Source organism: Dromiciops gliroides, chromosome 2 (genome assembly GCF_019393635.1).
Source record: "Dromiciops gliroides isolate mDroGli1 chromosome 2, mDroGli1.pri, whole genome shotgun sequence".
NCBI classification, from domain to species: Eukaryota; Metazoa; Chordata; class Mammalia; order Microbiotheria; family Microbiotheriidae; genus Dromiciops; species Dromiciops gliroides.
The window spans coordinates 309433284-309458714 of NC_057862.1; the positions used below are offsets into that span (position 1 = coordinate 309433284).

The window sequence follows — 25431 nt, forward strand, 5'->3', positions numbered from 1 at the left end:
GCTTTCTCCCAACTCTTATTGTTGCCATTACTTACCTACCTAAAAGTCTAGGTTGGTAGAGTGGGGATGAATGTGGAAGAAGGGGGCATACCGGGCATAGGGCGCCCAAGCCAGGCCCGATGGGTGCTTATGCTCCTCCTATCCACAGCCATGTATGGTGCCCATGCCCCACTGTTGGCCTTGTGTCGAATAGATGGCCGTGTCCCTTTCCGACCCTCTTCAGCTGTGCTTTGGACAGAACTGACGAAGTTACTGCTGTCAGCATTCTCTCTGATGGCCAGGCGGCAGCCAAGACTGTGGGACACTCTACCTTGGCGCCAGGCTGCCCCCTTTGCGCTCTCTGCACTGCTCTATGGTGCCAACAACAACCTTGTCATTCATCTACAGCGGTACATGGACCCCAGCACCTACCAAGTGATGAGCAACCTCAAGATTGGCAGCACAGCCCTCCTTTACTGCCTGTGCCTGAACCGCCGTCTCTCTGCCAGGCAGGGGCTGGCACTGCTGCTACTGACTGGTGCTGGAGCCTGCTATGCTGCTGCAGGCCTCCAGGACCCACAGGGCTTCCTCCCACCCCCTGCTGCTGCAGCCATGCCCCTCCATGTGACCCCCCTTGGTCTACTGCTGCTCTTGCTCTACTGCCTCATCTCAGGCCTCTCCTCAGTCTACACCGAGCTGCTCATGAAGAGGCAGCGCCTGCCCTTGGCCTTGCAGAACCTGTTCCTGTATTCCTTTGGGGTACTCATGAACTTGGGGCTCTATGTGGGAGGTGGGCCAGGCCCTGGGCTCCTCGAAGGTTTCTCAGCCTGGGCAGGACTGGTGGTACTGAGCCAGGCCCTCAATGGACTTCTCATGTCGGCCATCATGAAGCATGGGAGCAGTATCACCCGCCTCTTTGTTGTCTCCTCCTCTCTGATTGTCAATGCTGTGCTCTCGGCCACCCTGCTTCACCTCCAGCTCACGGCTGCCTTCTTCCTGGCCCTCCTGCTCATTGGTCTGGCTGTACATCTCTACTATGGAAGCCGGTAGAGCCAGAGGGCCCACCCTTTGGAGCTATTTTGGCCTCTAGTGTTATTAACGCAGACTTGATATTACTGCAGTCGACATTGTGACCAAGAATTTACCTATTAGAGAAGGTGCTTCTCTCCTTCCTTGATGGAGTTGGAAGGTCCATCAAGATGGGGGATGGGGGAAGTTATCCTTAATGGTGGATCCAGTCTGTACTGTTCCCTGATCTCAGTCTCTTTCTAGCCTGTGTGCTGCCCCCTAAGTAACTGCACTTCTTCCTTTGCTTTTAGCTTTAGCCTGCTATTTCCTCATACTATTCCCAGCCAGAATCCCTGATAGAAGTGCCTTTGAGAAGAGGAGGCTGCAAGTCAGGCCCAGGGAAGCCCCTGATAGGATATGAGGGGAGCCTGTAGAGGCCTGAAGCAAAATTGAGTTTTGCCAAGGAAACACTGTTGTTGACCCAAGTTTGTCTCCCAGGTTCTGATATCTCCTTTCTGCTCCCATCGTTGTATACGGCAGAGGGAGATTAGTTAGGGATCTGGTCTCTATTAGCTGCTGTCCAGAAGGTCTGAGGCCTAGCTGCTTTCCTTCTGTGTGGGTCCGGTCCGGATGTCCCAAGTAATAGGCCACTCGTTTCCTCACTCCATCACTTCTGCTGTAGCAATTTAAATTCCAGCCTGGATTACTGAGAAGTGAGCTCTGTAAACTAGCCTTTTCCTAATTTGAATACTGAGGCTCTTCCTTGTCCTCATAGGTAATCCTTGCTTTTCCACTACATCTCTTGTCTAGCCCAGTAACTGGCTTGTTCTAAGTTTGTTTCCCCTTTATTCCCTCATTCCCTACAGCAACGCACCAAAAAGTCAAAATGTTGTAGGCAACTTTGACCTCCTATGTCCCATCCCAACCTCTCTGGAAGGTTCTGCTGGTGCCAGGGTCCATGTTGTCTGGCAGCTTTACCAGTCATGTGTGTGTTCCCACCCCATCTATCAGCTCCAGCACTTCTTGGGAGAAACCTCTCTATGTTGCTGCTTTTCCAGGGTCAGGACTGAGTCTCCTTAATCAAACCAGGGGTGAAACTTCACAGGTTCATAAGGAATGCTACTTGCCCTCTCATGGCCCTTTTGTTGCAGTCCAGGGCTCTCATCAGCTCTGTTCTACACTCCTGGACCCTGCTCCTGCCAGGAAGTATTCTGTTCTTCAACCCTCAGTCTGGCCACCTTTCCTGAGATAGATATACCCTTAACTTCCTAGGAAGAGGAAGACTCCTTTACAGGAGTAACTTAGACTAGGGCATATGGGATTTTTCTATAGCTCAATCAGTGTCTCCTTAACTGCATAAGCAATAAGGTCTCAATAAAGTGTTTCTGGGAGTAGGGATTTCCCTACCATCTACCATGCTGTCTGTGTCTTGTGTCCTCTATACACTGTCACCATACCTGGTTCTAATTGAGCTTCTTGCTGCTGCTGAGTTGAAGATCCAGGAAAGTCTCACATCTTAGGAGGTAGGTTAATGGTGTGGGTGTCATGTTACAGGCACCACCAGGTCACTGACTGCCAGAGGGTTTTGTGCTTTTATTGAGTTCTAAAACAAGAATGAGGAGCAGCTAGGTGGTGCAGTGGATAAAGCACTGGCCCTAGATTCAAGAGGACCTGAGTTCAAATATGACCTCAACCACTTGACACTAGTTGTGTGACCCTTAACCCCAATTGCCTCACTTAAAAAAAAACAAACCAAAACAAGAATGAGCCAGTAGAGTAGAGCCCTAAGCCCAGGCCTTTTCACTGCTATAAATTCCAGTGAAAACAAAGAACCAGCCCATCCCACACCCATTTAAAATATCCAACAACTTCATTGCTATTCCACTCACTCAACCCACTTCAGTCTGGTTTCTGGCCTCAATCATCTGCTGTGAAATGGTTTCCTCAAAGATTGTCAGCCATTTAAATGGCTAACTTGAATTACCTTTTCTCTGTTCTAATCTTCTTATCTTTCTGTCACTTCTAACATTGTTGATATTCCTCTCCTGGATAATAATCCATCCATTGGCTTCTATGGTTATCTCTCCTGTATAACTTCCTTCTTAGCCCTGGCCGAATCATCATCCATCTCCTGCTTCTTTTAACATCGCTATTATCCTAAACCCTCCTCTATGCTCTTTCCCTTGTCAATTTCATCTGTTCTCATAGCTTCAATCTTCTTGCACATGATTCCCAATAAAACCCTAATCTTTTTATTGACTGCTAGTAGTACATTTCCCTACTTACCTGCTGTACATCTCCTGGATGTCCAGTTGATACTGCAAACTTAAAATGTCCAAAAGACCCAGTTGTCTTCACTCCTGCCACTCCCCTCCACAACCAGCATGTTTCTCTTAAAGGAGTTGCTGACTTCCCAGTAAGAGACCACCTCAAAAATTATCTGTTTTCTCATCTCCATCTCCTTTATGCAGTCAGTTGCTCAGCTTTGTCAAGTCTACTTCCACATAATTTCTCATATCCATCCCCTTCTCCCCCCCCCACAGAGAAAATAGATTCTTTGTCTAATAGTGACATTTCCTGACCCCATTTTCACTTTTACTTCAGTAACCTTCCTTGGGTAAATTTATTAAATGCCTGGATACCTCCCTCAGTTACAGATCATGCTAATCTGCATTGGTACAGGGAGTTCACTGAGAGTTCCCTTTAAGAGAGAAATTGGAGGTCTAGGCCAAAAAAATAACTTTCTAGGTATTGGGGATTCAAAGATACACATTGAAAAAAAGAGAGAATATGGTCAGACCTGTGTGTTGAGAATATAAATTTATTTATTTTTACAGGGCACTGAGGTTTAAGTGTCTTGCCCAGGGTCACACAGCTAGTAAGAGAATATCAATTTAGAAGCTGCATGAAGGGAGGATGGGAGAAGAGAGATTGGAAGCAGGCAGTCTAATTAAACTATTGGGGGTGGCTAGGTGGCGCAGTGGATAAAGCACCGGCCCTGGATTCAGGAGTACCTGAGTTCAAATCCAGCCTCGGACCCTTGACACTTACTAGCTATGTGACCCTGGGCAAGTCACTTAACCCCCATTGCCCCGCAAAAAAAAAAAAAACAAACTATTACAATAGTCTGGGTAAGGTGATAGGGCCAGAACTAAGCTAGTGACTGTGAGTACAGAGCAAGCTAATTGGAGGTAGAATTGACAAGACATTGACTAATAGGATGTGGGAGAAAGGAGAGTTAAATGTGACAGGTTTTGAACAGGGGAAACTGGAAGGACAGTGCTCTCAACAGATATAGGGAAGTTAAGATGAGTGAATGTTGGGGAAAAGATATGTTGGAATTGAGATGCCTATCAGGTAGTGATGTAAAATGGGCTCTGGAGAAAAATGAGGGTTTAGATATGTAAATCAGAGACATCTGCATGGGTGTAGGTTGAGATGGGGAATAACACCTACTATGTGCTATGCACTGTGCTAAGTACTTTACAAATATATCATTTAATCTTCACAACAACCTTGTGAGGTAGATCCTGTTACTCTCTCCATTTTATAGTTGAGGAAACCAGCAGACAGGTTAAGTGACTTGCCCAGGGTCATACACCTAGGAAGTATCAAAGGACAGATTTGAACCCAGATCTTCCTGACTCCAAGCTCAGTGCTTTGTCCACTATGTCCCCTAGCTGGCTCTGCCTAGCTGCTGGAAAGATAATTTGGACCCATAAGAGTAGGAGCAATAAGAGTATAGGGAAAGGACTGAGCAAAGGTTGCTGGCTGAACAATTAAAATACTATCAAGTAACTGGAAAGAACAATATCAGCTGAACCTTGGGATCAGAAGCCAGGTTTCAAGGATTCTCAGTAACTTTCCCCCAAGCTTAGCTCCCTGGCTCTGTCTCCTCAGGGTATTCTTTGCTGATTCCTGATTTTGTCAGAGCTTTCTCTTCTTTTATGACCTTGTTCTCAATTCTTTCTGTATGGCGATCCATACAGATGTAGCAGTATATAAGCTGCTGCAGTGCAAGGGCTGTGCCCATATGTAGCATGGTGCCTCGAATACAGTGCACACTTAAGAAATATTGGTCGATTTGAACTGTGCTACATTTGCATCAACACTAACCCACTTTGATTTTGTCCATAAGATTTTCATCTAATCCTCCCATATCCTTCTCAGGGAAACAATTTAAATTCAACCAATATTTATTAAGCATACAAGCAGCATGACCTTGTGGATAATGGGCTGCTTTGGAATCTTTGAATTCTGCCTCTGTCGTTATTGGCTGAGTGACCTCAGGTCACTTAACTCCTTAGAGCCCCCAGACTATTCTTGAAAACAGTAAAGTTACAAATGAGTTACTGATTTGCATCTACAGAGGAAACTTCCAGACTAAGAGTTCCCTTCACTGATGATATCACAGGTCTAGATTTTTTTTTTAATGTGTAATTTTTTAATGCCCTTGCAGATTCCAACACAAAAACAAAACTGTTCCTGGCTTCAAGGAACTCATATTTTACTGTAGGAACTCACTGGATAAAGTTTCCAGAGGAGCTGGGAAGGAAAAGACAAAAATTAGGAGTTGCCATTAGCATAGATGGGCATTGTGGCATGGTGAGCAGAATGCTAAATTTAAAGTCAGGAAGAAATGGGTTTGAGTCCCTCCTTGAACACTAGCTATTTGGCTACTGGCAATTCCCTTACTTTCCCGGGACCTCACTTCATCTATAAAATAAGAACCATGGTAGCACCTACCTCACAGGGTTGTTGCTAAGTATGAAATGAAAAGAAAAAAAGTGTGTAAAGTGTTTTGCAATCCTTTAAAGCACTGTATACATGTGAGCTCTTATCGTTCAGAGACAGAGTTAAAGAGGGTGGGTGGAGGCTCGGAGTAAGAAAGATAAGAGTACTTAATTGGGGTTTTTGTTTTTCAGTCAAGGAAGAGTTGAAGTCCTCTGAGAAAGGAGTGAGATAAATCGTTATTGTTGTTCTATCACAGCCAATTCTTTGTGACAGCATGCCAAGCCCTTCTATCCTCCACTATCTCTAGAAGTCTATCCAAGTTCATTGTTTCCAAGACACTATAGCACCATCTCATCCTCTGCCCTCCCCTTTTCCTTTTGTCTTCAATCTTTCCCAACATCAGGGTCTTTTCCAGTGAGCCCCACCTTCTCATTATGTGGCCAAAGGATTTAAGGTTTGGCTTCAGTATTCCAATAACCTAAATTAACTCCTTTAAGTATTGACTGATTTGATCTTGCTGTCTAAGGAATATTGTTGTTCAGAGTAGGATAAGAGGAACTTAGGATAAGAGGCTTAAAGAAAGATGAGGTTTTCATTAGCTACTGATCAGATGCCTATAGTGACAAGGAAAAATAAAAAGATGGTAGAAAATAAAAAAGATAAATGATGAGAACATATTTAGATAACATGAATTTGGACCCACTTGGTAGCAGGTAACCCCAGTATTGAAGATATTAGTAGGCCCGAATGAACCTGGGTCAAGGGAACAAAGGATTCTAGGGTAGAGGACAAAGTGTAGTTAAACTGGTCAAACACCATTAAGGTTGTGAAGGGAAGAAAGTAAGGACAGAGTAGAACAGACTTGGGGAGGGACCTGCAGATCAAAGTGAATATAAAAAATATGTTCAGGAAGGAAAATATGTTCAAGAGAGGGAGAGATAGGTCAGGAGATTATTATCAGAGGGTAGTAATGGTAGAGTTCAAGATCATAAAGGTGATAACAGATATTCATGAGGTTAAGATCTAAGGCATGACGATCTCTGTGGCTGAGGTGGAGTGAAGTTGTAGGTCGTGGTCTGCAGTTAAAACACTTCCTTTTTATTAAAGAAAGATAAACTTTTAAGAACTGGAAAGTTATATGCTTGGTCAGTCACAATTAGCCTTTTTATGTCTAATTAACTTTTTATGGTAAGATATTATAAGGGATAACTTACTGGGAAGTGATTAATTTGTCAGTTTATCAATAAAGAAATCAAATATATGTATGCATATATATGTACACATATATATGTTGGAAAATGACAAATGTTGGAGGGGATGTGGGAAAGTTGGGACACTAAATCACTGTTGGTGAAGTTGCGAACTAATCCAACCATTCTGGAGAAAAATTTGGAACTATGCCCAAATGGCTATAAAACCATGCATGCCCTTTGGCCTAGCAATAACACTACTAGGTCTGTATTCCAAAGAGATTTTTTTTTTAAAGGAAAAAGACCAATATGTACAAAAATATTTATAGCTCTGTTTGTGGTGGCAAAGAATCGGAAATTGAAGGGATGTCCATCAATTGGGGAACAGCTAAACAATGTGTGGTATATGATAGTGATGGAATACTAGTACACTATAAGCAATGATGAGCAGTATGCTTTCAGAAAAACCTAGGAAGACTTACATGAACTAATACAAAGTGAAGTGAGTAGAACCAGGAGAACATTGTACACAGTAACAGCAATATTGTAGCTGATCAGCTTTGAAAGATTTAGCTATTCTCAGCAATACAATGATGCAATTCTGAAGGACTTGATGAAAAATGTTAACCACTTCCAGAGAAAGAACTGATAACATCTGAATACTGATTGAAGCATACTTTTTAAAAACATTATTTTTCTTGGATGCTTTTTTTGTCTGTTTTCTTTTACAACATGACTAATATAGAAATATGTTTTGCATGACTGCACATGTATAACCTGTATCAAATTGCCTGGCTTCTCTCAATGAGGAGAAGAGAGAGGGAGGGAAAGAATTTGGAACTCAATTTTTTTTTTTTTTTGGCAGGGCAATGGGGCTTAAGTGACTTGCCCAAGGTCACACAGCTAGTAAGTGTCAAGTGTCTGAGGCCGGATTTGAACTCAGGAACTCCTGAATCCAGGGCCAGTGCTTTATCCACTGCGCCACCTAGCTGCCCCGGAACTCAATTTTTAAAAAATTAATGTTAAATACCCTTTGATCTAGCAATACCACTGCTAGGTTTATATCCTAAAGACATCCCAAAAAAGAGGAAAAGACATATTTGTACAAAAATATTTATAGCAGCTTTTCTTTGTGGTGGCTCTAAGAATTGAAAAATGGTTAAACAAGCTGTGGTACATGACTGTAATGGACTATTATTGTGCTATAAGAAATGACAAGCAGGATGATTTCAGAAAGGCCTGAAACACTTATATGAACTGATGTATAGTGAAGTGAACTGAACCAGGAGAATGTTGTGCACAGTGACAGCAATATTGTTTGATGAAGAACTGTGAATGATTTAGCTACTTTCAACAATACAATGATCCAAGATAATCCCAAAGGACTAATGCTGAAGCATACTATCCACCTCCAAGGAAAGAACTGATATTGAATGAACACAGACTGAAGCATGCTATTTTTCACTTTCTTTCTTTCTTTTCTTTTATCTGAGTTTTCTTATACAAAAGGACTAATATGGTAATGTTCTACATAATTGCACATGTATAACATATCTGATTGCTTACCACCTCAGGGAGAGAGCAGGGGAGGAAGGAGAAGAGGGATAGAATTTGGAACTCAAAACTTTAAATAAAAATGTTTATTATCAAAAATTAATGTTAAAATTGTTTTCACATGCAATTTGAAAAAATTATACGTATGTATGTGTATTTATATCATGGAAGCCAGGGTGTTTGAAGAAGCATCCCAAGGATGAAGATAGTGAGATCACAGTGAAAAGTCAGAGGACTTGGGGTCAAATTCTGGGTCTGACATTTTCTGTTCTATGTGACCCAGGGCAAATCAGCTGGGCTCCATTTTCCTCATCTTTTTTTTTTTTTATTTTTCACTGAATAGTTTATTTTTTCCCAATTACATGTAAAGATAGTTTTTGACATGGGGCTTAGGATAAATCAGAAGTTTCTCCTGTGAGAAGCAAAACCAAAGATAACCAGATAACAGGACAGACATACTGAGGAAACAAGGAAATAATCAAGTTTAGATTGACCAACTAGATATCAGGACAGACAGACCTAACTAGTAAGGGGAGATAAAATTCTATAGCAAGGAGATCAGTTAGGCATGGTTAGTACCTGACCAGAGCTAGGAGACAGAGATAACCCCAAAGGTCAGGACCATAATTTAAAAAAAAAAAAATCCCTCTCTATTCTCTGGAATAAGACAAGCATCCAAGCTTTCCCCACCCCACCCCAAAAGGGAACTTTCCAGTTTTCAAGTGGATATCCCATCTATCCTATATAAAAGCTTTTGCCTTCAAGGAGGAGAATGCTTCTGAGCCCTTCTCCCCAAGAGGTGAAGTCTTTGACTTTCCACTTGGTCACTTTTTCTAGTGCCAAATAAAAGACCACTTTAATTCTAATTGGACTGTGCAAGAGAGTATAATCTTTATTGAGGAATACCTAATACACCACCTATCTGCCATGACAGTTTTCAACATTCATTTTGGAAAGATTTTGAATTCCAAATTTTTCTCCTTTCTTCTCTTCCCTCCCACCTCCCAAAGACAGCAAGCAATCTGGTATAGGTTATTCAGTAAAATCATGTTAAACATATTTCCACATTAGTCATATTGTGAAAGAAGAATCACAATAAAAGGGAAAAAACGCAAAAAAGAAAAAAGAAAAACCAAAGTTACACTAGTATGTTTCCATCTGCATTCAGACTCCATAGTTCTTTCTCTGGATGTGGAAAGCATTTTCCGTGAGTCTTTTGGAATTGTCTTGGATCATTGTACTGCTGAAAAGAGTTAAGTCTATAATCGTTTTCCTCATTTTTACTATAAGTAGAGGAGGTTGAACCAAGATCATGGGATCTTATTCCAACAGATGAAGAAACTGAGTCCCAGAAATGTTCATTGATTTGCTTGTGATCACACAGGTAGTTTTGGTGTGTCCATAAAAAAGGAAAAAGGCAATCTGGGAAGAGGCCATCGCTGCTAGCAATAGTTGGGAATTTCCACAGACACAATAAAAGGAGAGAGAAAAATGGAATTGTATAGGGGGGAAATTAAGCTGCCTATGGGGCAGGAGGTAGCAGGAGAGGGCAGTTTTCCACTGACCAATTCTAAAATGGAATCACTGGAATTAGGGGTACAAAAGGTGGGAGTTTGCCAGGACAGAGGAAATACCAGCTGACCGGGCCTCCATTCTCCAGAGTTTTGTGATATTACACATTCTTCTCCAAACTCTAAGGAGCTGGAAGTGAAGAAACAGAGGCTTCCAGCTAGGTGTCAGGATCAGTAAATATCTGGTGATCTGATACCCAGAAGCAGGACTAAACTTAGACCAGATGACAGTAAATTTTAGGAAGCCTCCTGGCAGTGGCTGTCAGACGCTTGTTTTCATTTGAATTCCTGCAGAACAGGTATGACTGGGGTCATGTCTGTTGACCAAGGCAGTCCTGGGTCTGAATGCCATTACTTTAAGAAAAAGCCATCAGGGCAGATTGTCAGAACTTGAAAAGAACTTAAACTTTTTTTCTCCTCGGTGTGATTTCTGTAGGGAGATATAGGACATGGAATTAATGAAGCCCTTCTGGAGGATCACGGCTAGCATCCCAATCTCATCTCCCCTGATAGTATTCCGCTGGACATACTTGAGGATTGAGATCAGTAGAAGAGCCCCTATTTCTATTGTCATTTGAACCCCACTTCCTCCCTACACTCCTCTTCCTCAGGGTCCTCACCCTGCTGGAGTTGCTGGTTCTGCATGGCCAGAGAGACAGCATCCTGCAAGACTCCAACTAACAGAATTCGGTGATGGAACTCCCTGGCAGCAGCCCGCTTCTTCCACAGCTCCCGAAAAGCCCGGAACACCTGTGCTTTTAATGGGCAGGTTGATGGTTAGAGGAATTCAGCCACCTATTTATTTAGCTGGGACTTGAGTGATTGCCTGTCAGCATAAGATGTAGAATGGATAAATAGCAGCCAGGGTTATTCTTTTTTGTTCTTTTTCTCCCCCCAGGTCAATGACTTGCCCAGGGTTACACAGCTAGTAAGTGTCAAGTGTCTGAGGCCAGATTTGAATTCAAATCCTGAACCCAGGGCTTGTGCTTTATCCACTGTGCCATCTAGCTGCCCCAGCAGTCAGGGTTATTAAGCCTGAGCTCTCATTCCTTTGCTACCATTCTCTGTCCACTACTGACCTGCAACATGTGGCAGGTCTGAGCCCGGGCTCCTAGCACATGCAGCTCATACAGGGCCTCTAAGTCCCGTTCAGCCGCATCTCGCTCCACTCTCAGTGCTTCCAGCTGCAGGACCAGTGCTGCACGATTCTGGCTCGGATTCTTAGCTGATAGGTCTGGGGGCTGTGATAGAACACAGGTACTTGCTGAGACAGAAGGAGCCTACTAATCAGCCTCAGCTCTGGTCTCAGTCTCTTTTTGATTCTCTATCCCTGGATATCTGGAACTAACCTGGTCTGTTGCTGTTTCCTTGTCTTGTCCCAAGCAGTTCAGCTCCTCTTGGATCTGGGATTGATGATGTTCTTGGAGCAGCTGCCTATGGGCCCGTGCTAACATAAACTGCAGTGCTACATCAGGGACCTATAAGACAGAATAGGGGCGGGGCAGCTAGATGGCGCAGTGGTTAAAGCACCGGCCCTGGATTCAGGAGTACCTGAGTTCAAATCCGGCCTCAGACACTTGACACTTACTAGCTGTGTGACTCTGGGCAAGTCACTTAACCCCCATTGCCTAAAAAAACAAAAACAAAAACAAAACAGAATAGGGGCAGCTAGGTGGCACAGTGGACAGAGCACCAGCCCTGGATTCAGAAAGACCTGAGTTCAAATCTGGCCTCAGACACTTAACACTTACTAGCTGTGTGACCCTGGGCAAGTCACTTAACCCCAATTGCCTCACCAAAAAAAAAAAAAAGACAGAATAGACACTGACCAGGAGAATTTACATCCTGGTCTTTTCATCTGGCCAAGTTCCATTTTCCTTTCCCTTATGTTGGGGGTTTTTAACCTAGGATCCATTAGATTTTAGGTATCTGAGAATTTGAATGAGGAAAAAAACATTTTAAAACACCATTTATTTTAACTAACTGCAATCTAAAACCTAGCATTTCCTTCAATTACAAAGATATGCAAGAAACCACAGTAGTATTAAGCTTCACCAGACTGCCAAATAGATCCATGACACAAAGAAGGTTTAATAACTCCTGCCTTACAAATACAGTTTTGCAAGACTTCAGATGTATAATGGGCATCATACTGCTTGCCTTCTCAAATGTGTGGGGGGAGGAAACAGAGAGAGGAAGAGAATTTAGAACTCAAAAATAAAAAGAATGCTAAAAATAAAGAAAAAATTTAATTAGATTTTAAAAAGAATTCCTGATTCAGAGATAAGCCTAGGGGGCAGCTAGGTGGCACAGTGGATAAAGCACTGGCCCTGGATTCAGGAGTACCTGAGTTCAAATCTGGCCTCAGACACTTGACACTTACTAGCTGTGTGACCCTGGGCAAGTCACTTAACCCCCATGCCCCTTCCCCCCCCCCACAAAGAAAAAAACCAAACAGAGATAAGCCTAACTTCCCCATTGGGGTCTGTCATGGGAAAAGGTGGAGGTCCTTAGGTATTCCTCAGTAAAGAATTACACTCTCCCATACAGTCCAATCAGAATTAAAGTAATCTTTCATTTGGTGCTAGAGAGGAATTCAGCCACCTATTCATTTAACTGGGACTAAAGAGACAGTGACAGAGGGGTAAGTCAAAGACTTCACCTCTTGGGGAGGAGGGCTCAGAAACATTCTCCTCCTCCAGAACAGAAGAAAGGCAAAAGCTTTTATAGAGGATAAATGGAGTGTCCACTTGAAAACTGGAAAGTTCCCTTTTGGGGTGGGGTGGGGAAAGCTTGGATGCTTGTCTTATTCCAGAGAATAGAGAGGGATTTTTTTTTTTAAATCATGATCCTGACCTTTGGGGTTATCTTTGTCTCCTAGCTCTGGTCAGATACTAGCCACACCTAATTGATGTTCCTACTATAGAATTTATCTCCCCTTACTAGTTAGGTATGTCTGTCCTGATATCTAGTTGGTCAGTCTAAACTTGAATAGTTCCTTGTTTCCTCATTATGTCTATCCTGTTATCTGGTCATCTTTGGTTTTGCTTCTCATAGGAGAAACTTTTTCTGACTTATCCTAAGCCCTATGTCAGGTCTGTTGGTCTTCTCCAGCACAAGGTTCCCAATTCCAAGTTTTGTCCTCACCCCAGATTTAGGGGATTTAGCACTATAGGTGGTGGGCAGTGAAATCAGAGCTACAGCCCAAGAGAGATAGGAAGTGGCTTTGCCAACTACTCCTAAAAGAAGAGGTACTGGGGGCAGCTAGGTGGCGCAGTGGATAAAGCACCTGCCCTGGATTCAGGAGGACCTGAGTTCAAATCTGACCTCAGACACTTGACACTTACTAGCTGTGTGACCCTAGTTAACCCTCATTGCCTCGAAAAAGAGAGAGAGAGAGAGAGAGAGAGAGAGAGAGAGAGAGTCATCATGGTCAGACCACTGGATTTGAAGTCAGAGGACTTGAATTTACTTACTAGCTATATCATGTCAGGGAAATAACTCAATCTCTATTGTCCTTAATTTCCTCATCTGGAGAATAGTGAGATTGGCCTAGAGGATTTCTAAGGTTCTTTCCAACTCTAAATCCTATGGTCCAATAAAACCATAATCTGTTCCTGATTGTCCCCACCCCTGGCAAGATAAAGCAGTGGGACTTCCCCTTCCCTCTTCCTTGTAACATCTTTATTTTTTGTGATTCCTTTCCTCCCTTCAGACTTCAGGTGGTCATTTTAACCCAATTTTACCCACAGGAAGGGGTATCACCCAATGCCACCTGCCTCCTAGAGAATCCCCATGTACCCCTATAGGAAGAGGTGAAGGTTTACTTGTTTCTTGGAGCCCCCAAGAGGGTAGTTTCTTCCCCAGCTGGCAGGGGTGGCTTCCTCCCCAGGCCCAGAGTTTCTGAACTGTCTGCTGCCAAAGAGAAATATTTTTATTCTGGGTGAAGGTAGGCAAACTGAGGAAGCCCAAGTAGACAGTGTCTGGGCCATAAGGCCTGAAATTCACCTTGGGGGTGCTTCTGGAAAACAGGGGAAAAGATCTCTTCTAGTTCTAGCAGCTAGAGGGGGATGTGTTGTGATGCAACAAAGCCTCCTTCTCCCAAGGTTGGAGATGTTTTCATTTCAGTGTAAAAGGTGAGTTTTAAGCAACTGTAGATATCACTATTATATAATTGGTAGCATTGAAAAGAACAGATTCTTATATGATAACATTATAAAGACACACTTCTTTTTAAGGTGTAAGAATGCTGATCAGCAAATGCCCTGAAATATGTTGCTTCTAGAGGACTTATGAGGAAACAAGCTGCCCATTTCCTGCCCCAGAGGAGAGAGAATCTAGGCCCATACTGCAACACAAACAATGCCTATTTGTTACAAGGGTTTTGTTTGTCTTTTTTTCCCCAGTGGGGGTAGGGAGCAGGTGGGAATGGAGAGAAGGTAGATTTTTATTAATGGAAAATAATTCTATTAAATTTAAAAAGCAAAGAGAAAAAGTAAGATTGTGAGGTCAGATGCTAGATTACAAGAATACTTAACTTCTTTCCTTCCAGATAAATAAGTACCAGGATAAACAAGGTACCAAATTAGACAGGAATTAAGGTTTTTAAGTTTTGAGGTCTGTCCCTTTATACTCTCTCTATGTGAGCAGCTAAATGGTGCAGTGGATAGAGCACCGGCCCTGGAGCTGTGTGACCCTGGGCAAGTCACTTAACCCCAATTGCCTCACTAAAAAAATTTTTTTAAAAATCTCTCTATGTGTGTATAAGATAAACTGCTTAAAAAAAGAGCAGGACTAGAAGGACTACAGAGCCCCTCATAGACCTAGGAAGGAGCATAGCAGGGTGATGTCTCCTGAGGAAGATGGAGATATACAAAAGCCCTAGCAAGGTATGTGCCCTCCTGACCATCCTTTTCCCTTCCCCTTGAAGATCTGAAAATTGTTACTGTTCACTGGAGCCTTTGACCTCTGACTCATTGTAACACAGGACTTCTCATCACAAAAGTACTTGCTGCCATGGAAAACAGAATTTTCTTTTATTACAAGTATGAAATGGAGATAGATCTCAACTTCCCTATAATTTACACAGATTCGCCTGAGGCCCAGAGATGTTAAGCACCTTAGGCATCATAGCCAGCTTGTCACTGTAAGAGGTAGGATTTGAACCCAGCTTTTCTAGCTTGCAAGAACAGCATTCTGTCCAGTATACCAAGCTGCTGCTGCCTTAAAATAATCTAATTATATAAAAAGTCATAATAAAGAGTTCCTTTTTGCACCCTAAGTTGTTGCTTGTCCTCTTGCCTACTTTTGGTCCTAGACCAGATTTGGAATCAAGTGTACTGGGAAAGGATGCTTTCAGAAGATTAGAGAGGAGCACCGGCCCTGGATTCAGGAGGACCTGACTTCAAATCCGACCTCAGACATTTAACACTTACTAGCGGTGTGACCCTGGTCAAGTCACTTAACCCCAATTGCCTCACCAAAAAAAAATTAAATAAAAAAAATTTAAAAATAAATAAAAGGTTGGGTCAGCTAGGTGGCGCAGTGGATAGAGCACTGGCCCTGGAGACAGGAGTACCTGAGTTCAAATTCAGCCTCAGACACTTAACACTTACTAGCTGTGTGACCCTGGGCAAGTCACTTAACCCCAATTGCCTCACTAAAAATAAATAAATAAATAAAAGGTTTAAAAAAGAAGAAGACTAGAGAGCCCTAGCCCCAGAGCTGTCTTCTGGGAGTGGTGATAAAATACCAATCTCAAGGTCTAGGGAGTTGGCACCCACATACCTGCAGGTTTGGAAGCCCCTGTGCTGAGGCTCCAGCTCCCTTGAGCAGCCTGCTTTCCCAATACCGGCGTTGGTTTTTCAGTACCTGCAGACATCAGGTTCAGTCACTAGTTTCCAGAGCCCCTGATGCCCTAGGTGGAAGGGTAGTACCTGGTTCTGTTGTTTTACCTTCAATTCCCTGAGCACCAGGCTCAGCTTGGTGAGCTGATTCTCCTGTACAGTGGTTCCAGAGAGCTCAGAGCGCAGTTCCTGGACAGCTGCATGCCGGGCCTGAATTTCTTCTGAAGCATCCCACAGTGTGGGAGAAACCTCCTTCAAACGGGCTGGGTCCCGAGCTCCTGTGGCCCCTGATAGTGAGGCCAGGAGCAGGCTCAAGGGGGTGGCTGCCAGGGAGAACAGGTAGGCAGTGGGGGCAATTCATGAGGAGTGGGATGGGCTTTTGAAAATATAGTCAGTGGATAATGCACTGTACCTGGATTCAGGAGTACCTGAGTTCAAATCCAGCCTCAGACACTTGACACTTACTAGCTGTGTGACCCTGGGCAAGTCACTTAACCCCAGTTGCCCCGCCAAAAAAAAAAAAGTATAGTCAAAGACCAATCCTGTCCATTCCTCCCAAACTCTCCTGCCAAGAATCACACTGGGCTCCCTCTTCCCACTGGACTGGTGCTGGGTATGCAAAGCCCACTCTTAAGTAAGAAGCCTGGATGAGATAAAATGTCAAGGCAGGATTTGTGAGCCTGGTGAGCAGAACTTTCCTGATACCCTCCCCTGAAAGGATTAAACCTCACTTCATTTCTTTTCCCTTCCCTCCCTTCCCAACCTCATACCTTGGGGATCCAAGCGGAGCAGCAGGCTACTGTAACTATTCCCGAAGAGCAACCGAGTCACAACCCAAGGCAAGGAGCCTGTATGGGCCTTAGAAGCCTTCCCTCCCAGGACCAGCAATAAGGGGCAGTCCCTACAAGGAGTGAGGGCTAAGGCCAGGCATAATGCAAGTCCTTGTTATGAGTTAGGGAAACTGACTTTCCCTTATTTTAGGGAACTCTCAAACTGCTGCCCTGGATCCCACCCCAAGTTAGACTCACGGAGCTTCTGGAAGCTGCAGGACCCTTAGTGAACCCCGCCACATGCCTCTGGCCCAGGGCCTCTTTATGGTGCTGGGCCCCAGGCAGGACACTGTGACTGTAAGAAGGGAACAGGCCCTGGGGAAGGAGAAGACTGTTAAGCTCAGGGCAGGGCTTCTTAGGTTACCCTCTAAATTTGTATTTCCTTCCCTCATCCCTTCTGCCAGGCTCTGTCCACAGGCTCACATACCTGTCCAAGCCCTCCATTGCCTTGAGGTAAAGCTGACAGCCAGACTTGGAGTCAAGGACCTCTGCTTCACTAGCTCCTTCCACTACCCTGGGAAAAAAGGGGAAAACCTAGGCTTGTAAGAGCCCTCTGCCCCAGGACCTTCAAAGCCTTAAATCCCAGGCATAAGAATAAAATGAGGGGGGCAGCTAGGTGGCGCAGTGGATAAAGCATTGGCCTTGAATTCAGGAGGATCTGAGTTCAAATCCAGCCTCAGACACTTGACACTTAACTAGCTGTGTGACCCTGGGCAAGTCACTTAACCCCCATTGCCCTTAAAAAAAAAATTAAAAAAAAAAAGAATGAAATGAGCAGGGAACCCCTAGTCATATAGACAGAAAAGCCATGAATGGGACAGCTGTGCAGAAGATAAGCTCTCTGGGAGAACAAAGAACCATGGGGTAAGATAGTACTCTTTCAGTTCCATCTCCTTCCAAAGAATTCCATTCTGTGCAACCCCAGAACAAGGCCCAGCAGTGGCTTTTATGGGAATGGTGCTAGAAGGTGGGGAGTGAGGAAGGGAGAACAGTGCTGAGAGAGGTTATTCCCATCCTGGGCAAGGTAACATACTCACAGACCCAGTGGGTTCACATCCAACAAGGTCAGGTCTCCAGTTCCAGGTAATAATAAGTCTCGACTCCTCCCACTAGAACTGAGCTAAAAGCAAGGGGGGAGGGGTGGGAAGTGCATGGGATAAGTTTGTGTGGAACCCATAAAAGCCTTAGAGATCACTCTCCAGGGCTAATCCTTCCCAAGAGCTTGTCACCTGCACTAGACTTAGGGTCCCGAGGGAAGGTTCAGAAGCACCCGAGGGTTGAATCTCCTCAAACAGCATTGCCAGCAGCTGGAAAATGATTAGAGAGGGTAGGTATAGGGTGGGGAGAAAAGATAGTCCCTTTGCTCTGGAGTCCAAGCCAGTCTGGACTGTGTGGTAGGGCAAAGTGGATGCCAGCTCCTCACCTGAGGAACCAGATCCGGTTGCTTGGCTTCTCTGCCCCTAATCAGCACAGACACACTGTAACCTCTGGAGACTGAGCCCAGCACAGCCTGAATGTTCTCCAGAAACTCCTGCTCTGCTTCCTAGATCAAAAGATAAGAGTGCACCTCTCCGGGGACCTCATCTCCCTGTGGTTGCTATATTTTCAACCTGGGGCATCCTAGTCCTTCCTGGTCCCACCCCCACCCCCAAACAGCATGCTCCAACCTAGGAAGGCACAGAAGGGCAGCGTAGGGTATGATGTTACAGAAGGGAGAAACAGAATGAGGCAGATGGGGACAAGATCTTGCCAACCACGCCCCACCTACCCCCTTATTCTACCTTCAAATGCTCTGGGCCCAGGACTCGGTCAAATGTGAATCGGTGCTCCTAGGTGCAGGACCCTAGTCACTAAGATCCGTTCTCATTTACATCCTCTTCTTCCTCCCCCTGGTCCCACCCTTCCCAACCCCAATGGTACCAGAGTCTCAGGGTCTCCTGGATCTAGCCGGAGCATTTTAGGACCATCTAGAAGGAATCTGGGGCTGCAGGTGTCAGGCCCTATAATAGAGTAATGGCTTCAATCAGTCCTGGGAGACTCCGCTTGGGTTTTCTCCTGTTTAGGACAGAAGAAACCAGCTCCAGTCCACTACTTCCAGGGTTCCTTCCAGACCTGACCTCTTAGAAGAAATGTCTCACCTGCCTCTGGCAAGGATGCCACTTCTACAACCACTGTCACTGTGGCAGACCCCACCTGAAGGGAGAGAAGATAGTGAAGCTGGGGCCCTGAGTCTAAGCAACCAGGGAGGTCCAGAGGGCAAGTTTCTACTCACCTGCTCTCTGCTAGTCATGGTTCTGGAGCCTCTAGGGTTCTCCTCAATAATTCATGTCCCATCTGGTGGTTTCAGGGCGGGGCCTGCTGTTCCCCCAATCCTGTCCACCAGGCTATTCTCAGTCCACCTGTGTCTGTCTCCCAGAATTCCGCTTCTGTTCCACCCACAAGCCCCCAAGTTCCCAATACAGCCAATTGATTCCATACACACCAGTCTTGTCTAGGGAGGTGAGGTAAGAATTTCCAGACCCTTATTGGGATGTGACCATTTTGGTGAAGATGAAGAAAGGAAGGTAGAGAGATACAGAGCTTCTTAACCTTTTTCATGGACCCATTAATGTTTTGAAATGCATAAAATTAAATACATATGATTATGAAGGAAACAAAATAGATCAAAAAACAGGTTTTTTTGCTTTTTTTTTTTAATTCAGAGACTTCACGGTAAGAATCTCTGGACGTGGTGAACTCCAAACTTCCTTTCCACATATAAGAATTTATGATTCCAGGAAGGCAGCTCCCAGTTAGGCGAGGGGAGGTATAGGGGCCAGCGCCCTGTCTGGGGCTCTTCTGCTTTATGAAGGTCAGTTCTAATTGTGAGATTTTCCTTCCTCCTCCCCCGTGCTCCACCCCACAACTCCAGTGGCCCTGAACAAGTCCTCAGAGCCTCTGGGGAAGAAAGAAGTAAGACAAACAAACATTTTGTTTCTCAGTTATTAGTTGTTACAATTTTTAATTAAAAGACATATCCTGCCAGGTTACCCTGCAGTCTCTGAAATCACAAGGCAGCCAGGTGGGAACTTGGACTTGTTTTTCCCCCTCCCTAGTCTACCCCTCAGCCAACTTCAGGAGAATGCTCTGACCCCGCGCAACAGCGCCAAGGCTGCAGTCCCAGAGGCTTGAAGGACACACGGTGTGCTTACGGACCTGATCCCGCCGGAACTAAGCCAGCAGCTTTCTGGAGCCTGCTCCCCTTGCGACTTGTCCGTGACGTTGCAGCTGGTAAAAGGGTTCCCTTCGAGGATCAGGTCGGTCACCTGGGGCAGCTCCGGCTTTTTCTCCAATAAGTTATAGCTTAGGACCAACTGCTGCAGCTTCTTGGGCAGAGACGCGGGCACACTCTGCAGCTTCGCGTGGGACAGGTTGAGGGATAGAAGGGTGGGTGGCCAAGTACACTGAGTACCGGCCGTATCTCGCAGCTCGTTGTAACTGATGTCCAGTCGCCGCACATTTGTCCCCATAGCCTCCAGACCTCGGCACACTCCCTCCAGGGACTGGAGGCTGGTGTTCCGAAGCTCCAGATCCTTCAGTGCCTGGAACTCCTTGGGGCAGGCGGCCGAAGTTAAGCCACTTTCTCGTATCTCTGGGTTGTCTGACAGATCCAGAGAGTTTAGTTCCTTGAAGGTGCCCAAGTCTGGGCAGGGCACATTGCTCAGACCCAAACCAGTCAAGCTCAGTGCCTTCAGTCCAGGTTTTAACCAAGGCACTATGGAGACCGGAAAGTTGCCCTCTCCGGCCAACGACACTCTGCGGAGGTGCAGGGCTCTCAGCGAAAGGTCTCTGTCAGTGGGCGAGGGAGGTGGCAGGGGCGGGTGCGAAATCACCAGATCCTCTAGAGTCAGCTCCTGAATCCGCGTGTAGGTCAGCGCCCGCAGGAGCTGGTACAGAAGTAGGGCCGGCACTTGGGCCTCTTTTACCTTCAGCCGTCTCAGACCCAGCGCTCTCAGCACGTCTGCTGCTTTGCTCGGGTCAGCAGCTCCTCCTTGCTGCAAAAAGACATCCAAGTTGTGGCCGCCCCCATGGATCGCTACCTCCTTAGAGGAAATGCACATCGTAATGCTATTCCATTCAGGCTCCGGGGTGGAAAAATTGCAGAAGCAGTTCTCGCCCTCTTCGTCCAGGAGGATACAGGGATCTGACGATGACCGGGAAAGCAACAGCAGGGGAGAGAGCAGCAGCAGCCACGGTAGCGGCGACCTCTTCCAGGGCTCCTGATAATGACATCAAACGGTTTGTCTCAAAGCTTGTCCCACTGCTGGGGAAACCAGAGCAGTGCGAATGTCTGGACTACTAGGACCTACTTTGACTTCAGAACCCAGCCCAGTCTGATTTCACTTATTATTTCCTCACCTGCTGTCCTTCCCCTCCCAAGTTTCCTGCTCTACCTAGATACTCAGCCCCAGACCAACACTGAGAAGCATTAGGGCTTGGGTTTGGGAGAGGTTGTAGAGGATCGAGGATAGAGTGCTGGGCCTAGAGTCAGGAGGAACCGAATTCAAATCCAGCCTAAGCCTGGGCAAGTCACTTAACCCTGTTTGCCTCAGTCCCTCTTCTGTGAAATGAACTGGAGAAAGAAATGGCAAACCACTCCAGTATCTCTGACAAGAAAACCCCAAATGAGGACAGAGAGTCGATATGGCTGAAAAATGACTTAACTACTACAAAACTGGAGGGTAAGGTCACTCACCATAGCTGGTCCTGGTAGCCTCTGTCCCTACTACTCCTTTTCTGCTTAGAGCTAGGCAGTCTGGCTTCTGGGATGTGAGTCTTGGGTTTTGAATGACCTTAGGGCTTTTGTACTGTGCTATTAAACCCAAATTCCGCCCCCCCCCAACTTCCCCTCTGTTTAGTTTTGCAATCAAGGATGTCAGTACCAAGAAGGGCGGGTACTGGGACACTGGGGGCACCAGGAAAAAAACACCAGGACTTTCCCCTCAGCTTGACAGTTCTCCAACTCTTATTATTTTAATTTAGTTTTATTTTTTATTGTCCTCCCATCCCTAAGTCCTACAATCTACCTTGGGCCTTCTGTTTCTAGTCTGGCTGGAGATGGAACCAGTGAGTCTCCACAGTCTGTAATAAAGTATAAAATATATATAAAATATTAAAATTCAGTTTCTGAAACCCTGCTCAATTTCTCAATTTCCCAGTTTCTGGGAAGTGACAGAACAGGACAGGAACCAAAGGCAGAGAAAGCCCATCTATATTGTGGTAGGCTTAATGGGTGAGCCTCAAAGCTCCTTTTAGTTTTGTTTCTAGATCTGTAAAATTCTAAATTTCATTTTCTCTCACTCAGTCTCTCTGTATACTACCTTCTTTTATTTAGGGAAGAGTGGGAGAATGGGAGTCTTTAGGATTACTAAAACTTAATACCTTTGGCCAACAGTGAGGGAAATGACAAATTGGACTGGTCCAGATAGAGCTGTTGTTCCTCCTTCAAATTTAAGAGGACCTTATGGGGTGATGCCGTAACTTGTGCGTGAATTGAATTTAAGTTTGACACAGTTTGTGACAGAGTTGCACAAACTGGTAAAACTGTTGACGGAAGCCTCAGTCCCTAACGTGCAGATGAGGAGTTTGGATTGGGGAATGAGGAAGTGTAACTAGAAGTTAACTTAAAGCCTCCCTACTTTTTCTCACCCCCATCAAATCTATACATTCCTGCCCTGAACACAAACTCAAAATACTTGCTAACAGGGAGTGTGGGAGCAGGCATGATATGCAGCCAAGGCCTCCAATGTATTTATCTAAACTCCCACAGATTATAATAGGTTGTAATTGGAAACTACTGTAGAGACCATCTGCACCAAGATCCTCACTTTACAGATGAAGAAACTGAGGCAAGTGACTTGCCCAAGGTCACAGAGGTAGAAACTATTATAAAGGTGATTTGAACACTGACCTTGCAACTCTAGACATACTACTAGTCTTTTCACTACTCCAGACTGCCTCTTACTTGATCATCAGGGCAGCTAGGTGGATAGAGCACTGGCCCCAGAGTCAAGAACACCTGTGTTCAAATTACACCTCAGACACATACTAGCTGTGTGACCCTGGGCAAATAACTTAACTCCAATTGTCTTAAACATCTGGGGCCATTTCCAGTTGTCCTTATATACATATATATGGGCTCTTTCCCCCTTTCCCCCTTTTTATGATCTCTTTTCTCTTTTTTATGATTATATATATATATATAGCCACTAACTATGCCCAAAGGGTCATGGGGTTGTGCATACCCTTTGACCCAGCAATACCACTATTAGGTTTGTATCCCAAAGAGATCATAAAAAAGGGAAAAGGACCCACATGTACAAAAATATTTCTAGCAGCTTTCTTTGTGGTAGCAAAGAATTGGAAATTGATGGGATGCCCATCAATTGAGGAATGGCTGAACAAATTGTGGTATATGAATGTAATGACATACTGCTGTTAAGAAATGATGAGCATGATAGAAGAGGATCTCCAAATCCAAGAAAAAAAAAGAAAGAAAGAACTGTGGAGTATAGATTCTGATTGAACCATATTATTTTTTTTGTTTTGGGTGCTGTTGTTTTTTTTTTCTATTTTGAGGTTTTGCATCACTGCTCTGATTTTTTCTCTTGTAACAGGATTAATGCAGAAAAAGGATTAATGTTATTATGTGTATATATATATATGTGTGTGTATATATCTATATCTATATGTATATGTATAGAGATATATAGATATAACTTATATTAGATTACCTGCTGTCTAGGGGAGGGGGGAGGGAGGGGAGGGAGGGAGAAAAATCTGAAATTGTAAAGCTTGTATAAACAAAAGTTGAGAACTATCTTTACATGTAACGGAAAAAATAAAATACCTTATACATTAAAAAAAATAAAAATAAAAAAATAAATTAAAAAAAAGGAAATAAAAACAAACAACCCAAAGTCAAAAAAAAAAAAGAAAAGAAATGATGAGCAGGTAGATTTCAGATAAACCTGTAAATACTTAAATGGTCTGTTGCTGAGTGAAGTGAGCAGAACCAGGAGAACACTGTGCACAGTAACAGCAACACTGTGTGCTGATCAGCCGTGATAGACTTAGCTCTTCTCAGCAATACAATGATCTAAGACAATTCCAAAGGACTCATAATGGAAAATGTTCTCCACGTCCAAAAAAACTGTGGGATCTGAACTCAGATTGAACCATACTGTTTCTACTTTTTTTTTTTGTTTTTTGAGGTTTTCCCCTTTTGTTCTGATTCTTCTTTCACAATATGACTAATGTGGAAATATGTTTAATGTGATTGTACATATATTACCTATATCAGATTGTTTGCTGTCTTGAGGGGTGGAGGGAGGGAAGGGAGAAAAATGTGGAACTAAAAATCTTTTAAAATGAATGTTGAAAACTATCTTTACATGTAACTGGGAAAAAATAACATACTATTAAAAAAGATAGGGGCAGCTAGGTGGTGCAGTGGATAGAGCATCAGCCCTGGATTCAGGAGGACCTGAGTTCAAATCCGAACTCAGACACTTGACACTTAGTAGCTGTGTGACCCTGGGCAAGTCACTTAACCCCAATTGCCTCACCAAAATATATATATATATATATATATATATATATATATATCTGGCTCTGGAGGAAAGAGTGAGGTTAGTGACCTTGCACAGCCCTCCCTCTCTTAAATCCAATTCAGTGCAAGTCATGACATCACTCTGATGTCATGGTACTCTTTGAGAAGGACAAATAAAACATTTGCTCACTAGGATAGTTCCAGTTAAGTAAACAGGCTTAGTTGCCTTAGAAATGAGAAAGGTTATGCCAGTGATCTTTTCACTCCCCAAAGCTACTTCTCAATAGTGCCATTTTCACTATATTAGAATATATATTGTATATAAAATATACTAATACATACATAATGTATATTAGAACTAGTAGTTCCCTAGTTATAAACAAAGTTTTTATCCTTTTTCCATAGGCCTCAATCTGGAAGATTCAGGATCAACAGGTAGGTGGCACCTGGAGTGCTGGATTTGGAGTCAACTAGGCCTAAATTCAAATCCAGCCTCAGACACCTGTATGACCCTGGGCAAGTCACTTGACCTTGCTCAGCCTTAGTTTCCTAATCTGTAAAATAGAGATAATAATAGCACTCACCTCCCAAGAGTGTTGTGAAGATACAGTGAAATAACGTTTATAAAATGCTTTGCAAACCTTAAAGCTAGCTATATACATGCTAGTTATTGCTATAAAAAATTCTGCATTTTCAGAAAAAAAAACCTATGAGACAGATGGTTTTGTTTGGGATTAGAGACTATTGCTCACATCACGTTATTCATTTCCCGTACAGTACAGCTCCCCTGGGTGCCAATTTCTATACAAGAAACCCATTCACTTTTTTGGTAAGATCAAGTGTTTATCCCAAATCCATTGGTGGGGAAAGGCTGGAGGGAGAAAAGGCTACGTGGGGGCGCGGAAACGGTCCCCGGGTCGGGAGGAATGTTGGGGGCGGGTGGAGGGAGCGGCGGGGGCGAGAGCGCTGAGGGAGAGGAGGGAGGGGCTCTTGGCCTTTCCGACAGAGGAAGGAGCGGATGAGTAACTTCCTTTAGGAAGTCGGGAATTAGGAAGTGAAACGAGATTTGCCCTCGCAGGCCGCGCTGGCCCCCAGAGGCTCCGCCCTGCGCTCCCGCAGCCCCGCCCT

At 44.3% G+C, this 25431-nt stretch overlaps 3 protein-coding genes and 1 long non-coding RNA gene across 4 annotated transcripts; 2 read left to right on the forward strand and 2 right to left on the reverse strand.

Annotated features, from left to right (window-relative positions):
- The first annotated feature begins 66 nt into the window (after nucleotides 1–66).
- LOC122742175 (probable UDP-sugar transporter protein SLC35A4) lies at nucleotides 67–2406 on the forward strand. The gene has a single exon (XM_043986238.1). It carries the CDS (start codon nucleotides 67–69, stop codon nucleotides 1027–1029), a length of 963 nt encoding a protein of 320 aa, XP_043842173.1. The 3' UTR covers nucleotides 1030–2406.
- Nucleotides 2407–9633: 7227 nt separating this feature from the next.
- LOC122742737 lies at nucleotides 9634–19239 on the reverse strand. The gene is made up of 16 exons (XM_043987187.1): nucleotides 18985–19239; nucleotides 18851–18905; nucleotides 18633–18712; nucleotides 18494–18541; nucleotides 18136–18255; nucleotides 17942–18019; nucleotides 17750–17832; nucleotides 17140–17226; nucleotides 16911–17027; nucleotides 16653–16783; nucleotides 15991–16205; nucleotides 15824–15907; nucleotides 11386–11514; nucleotides 11116–11277; nucleotides 10657–10786; nucleotides 9634–10466 (listed from the first exon to the last, which is right to left on the reverse strand). Exons 1-16 carry the CDS (start codon nucleotides 19000–19002, stop codon nucleotides 10438–10440), a joined length of 1566 nt encoding a protein of 521 aa, XP_043843122.1. The 5' UTR covers nucleotides 19003–19239; the 3' UTR covers nucleotides 9634–10437.
- Nucleotides 19240–19680: 441 nt separating this feature from the next.
- Nucleotides 19681–21603, reverse strand: CD14 (CD14 molecule). The gene is made up of 2 exons (XM_043990123.1): nucleotides 21448–21603; nucleotides 19681–20971 (listed from the first exon to the last, which is right to left on the reverse strand). The coding sequence occupies exons 1-2, from the start codon at nucleotides 21448–21450 to the stop codon at nucleotides 19826–19828; spliced, it is 1149 nt and encodes a 382-aa protein (XP_043846058.1). The 5' UTR covers nucleotides 21451–21603; the 3' UTR covers nucleotides 19681–19825.
- LOC122744583 lies at nucleotides 21385–25429 on the forward strand. Its single transcript, XR_006355086.1, has 4 exons — nucleotides 21385–21433; nucleotides 24709–24738; nucleotides 25081–25132; nucleotides 25382–25429. It is a non-coding gene; the product is annotated as an uncharacterized LOC122744583 (long non-coding RNA).
- The last annotated feature ends 2 nt before the right edge of the window (nucleotides 25430–25431 follow it).

What these genes read in the sequence shown, in the direction of transcription:
- LOC122742737 (XM_043987187.1), bottom strand. An exon ending in AGGGGCTTCCAAACCTGCAG is followed by an intron (nt 11,515 to 15,823) that starts GTATGTGGGTGC and finishes TCTGTCTTATAG; the next exon opens with GTCCCTGATGTAGCACTGCA. An exon ending in GAACCAGCAACTCCAGCAGG is followed by an intron (nt 10,467 to 10,656) that starts GTGAGGACCCTG and finishes ATCTCCCTACAG; the next exon opens with AAATCACACCGAGGAGAAAA.
- LOC122742175 (XM_043986238.1), top strand. Translation starts at nt 67, where the DNA reads ATGAATGTGGAAGAAGGGGGCATACCGGGCATAGGGCGCCCAAGCCAG.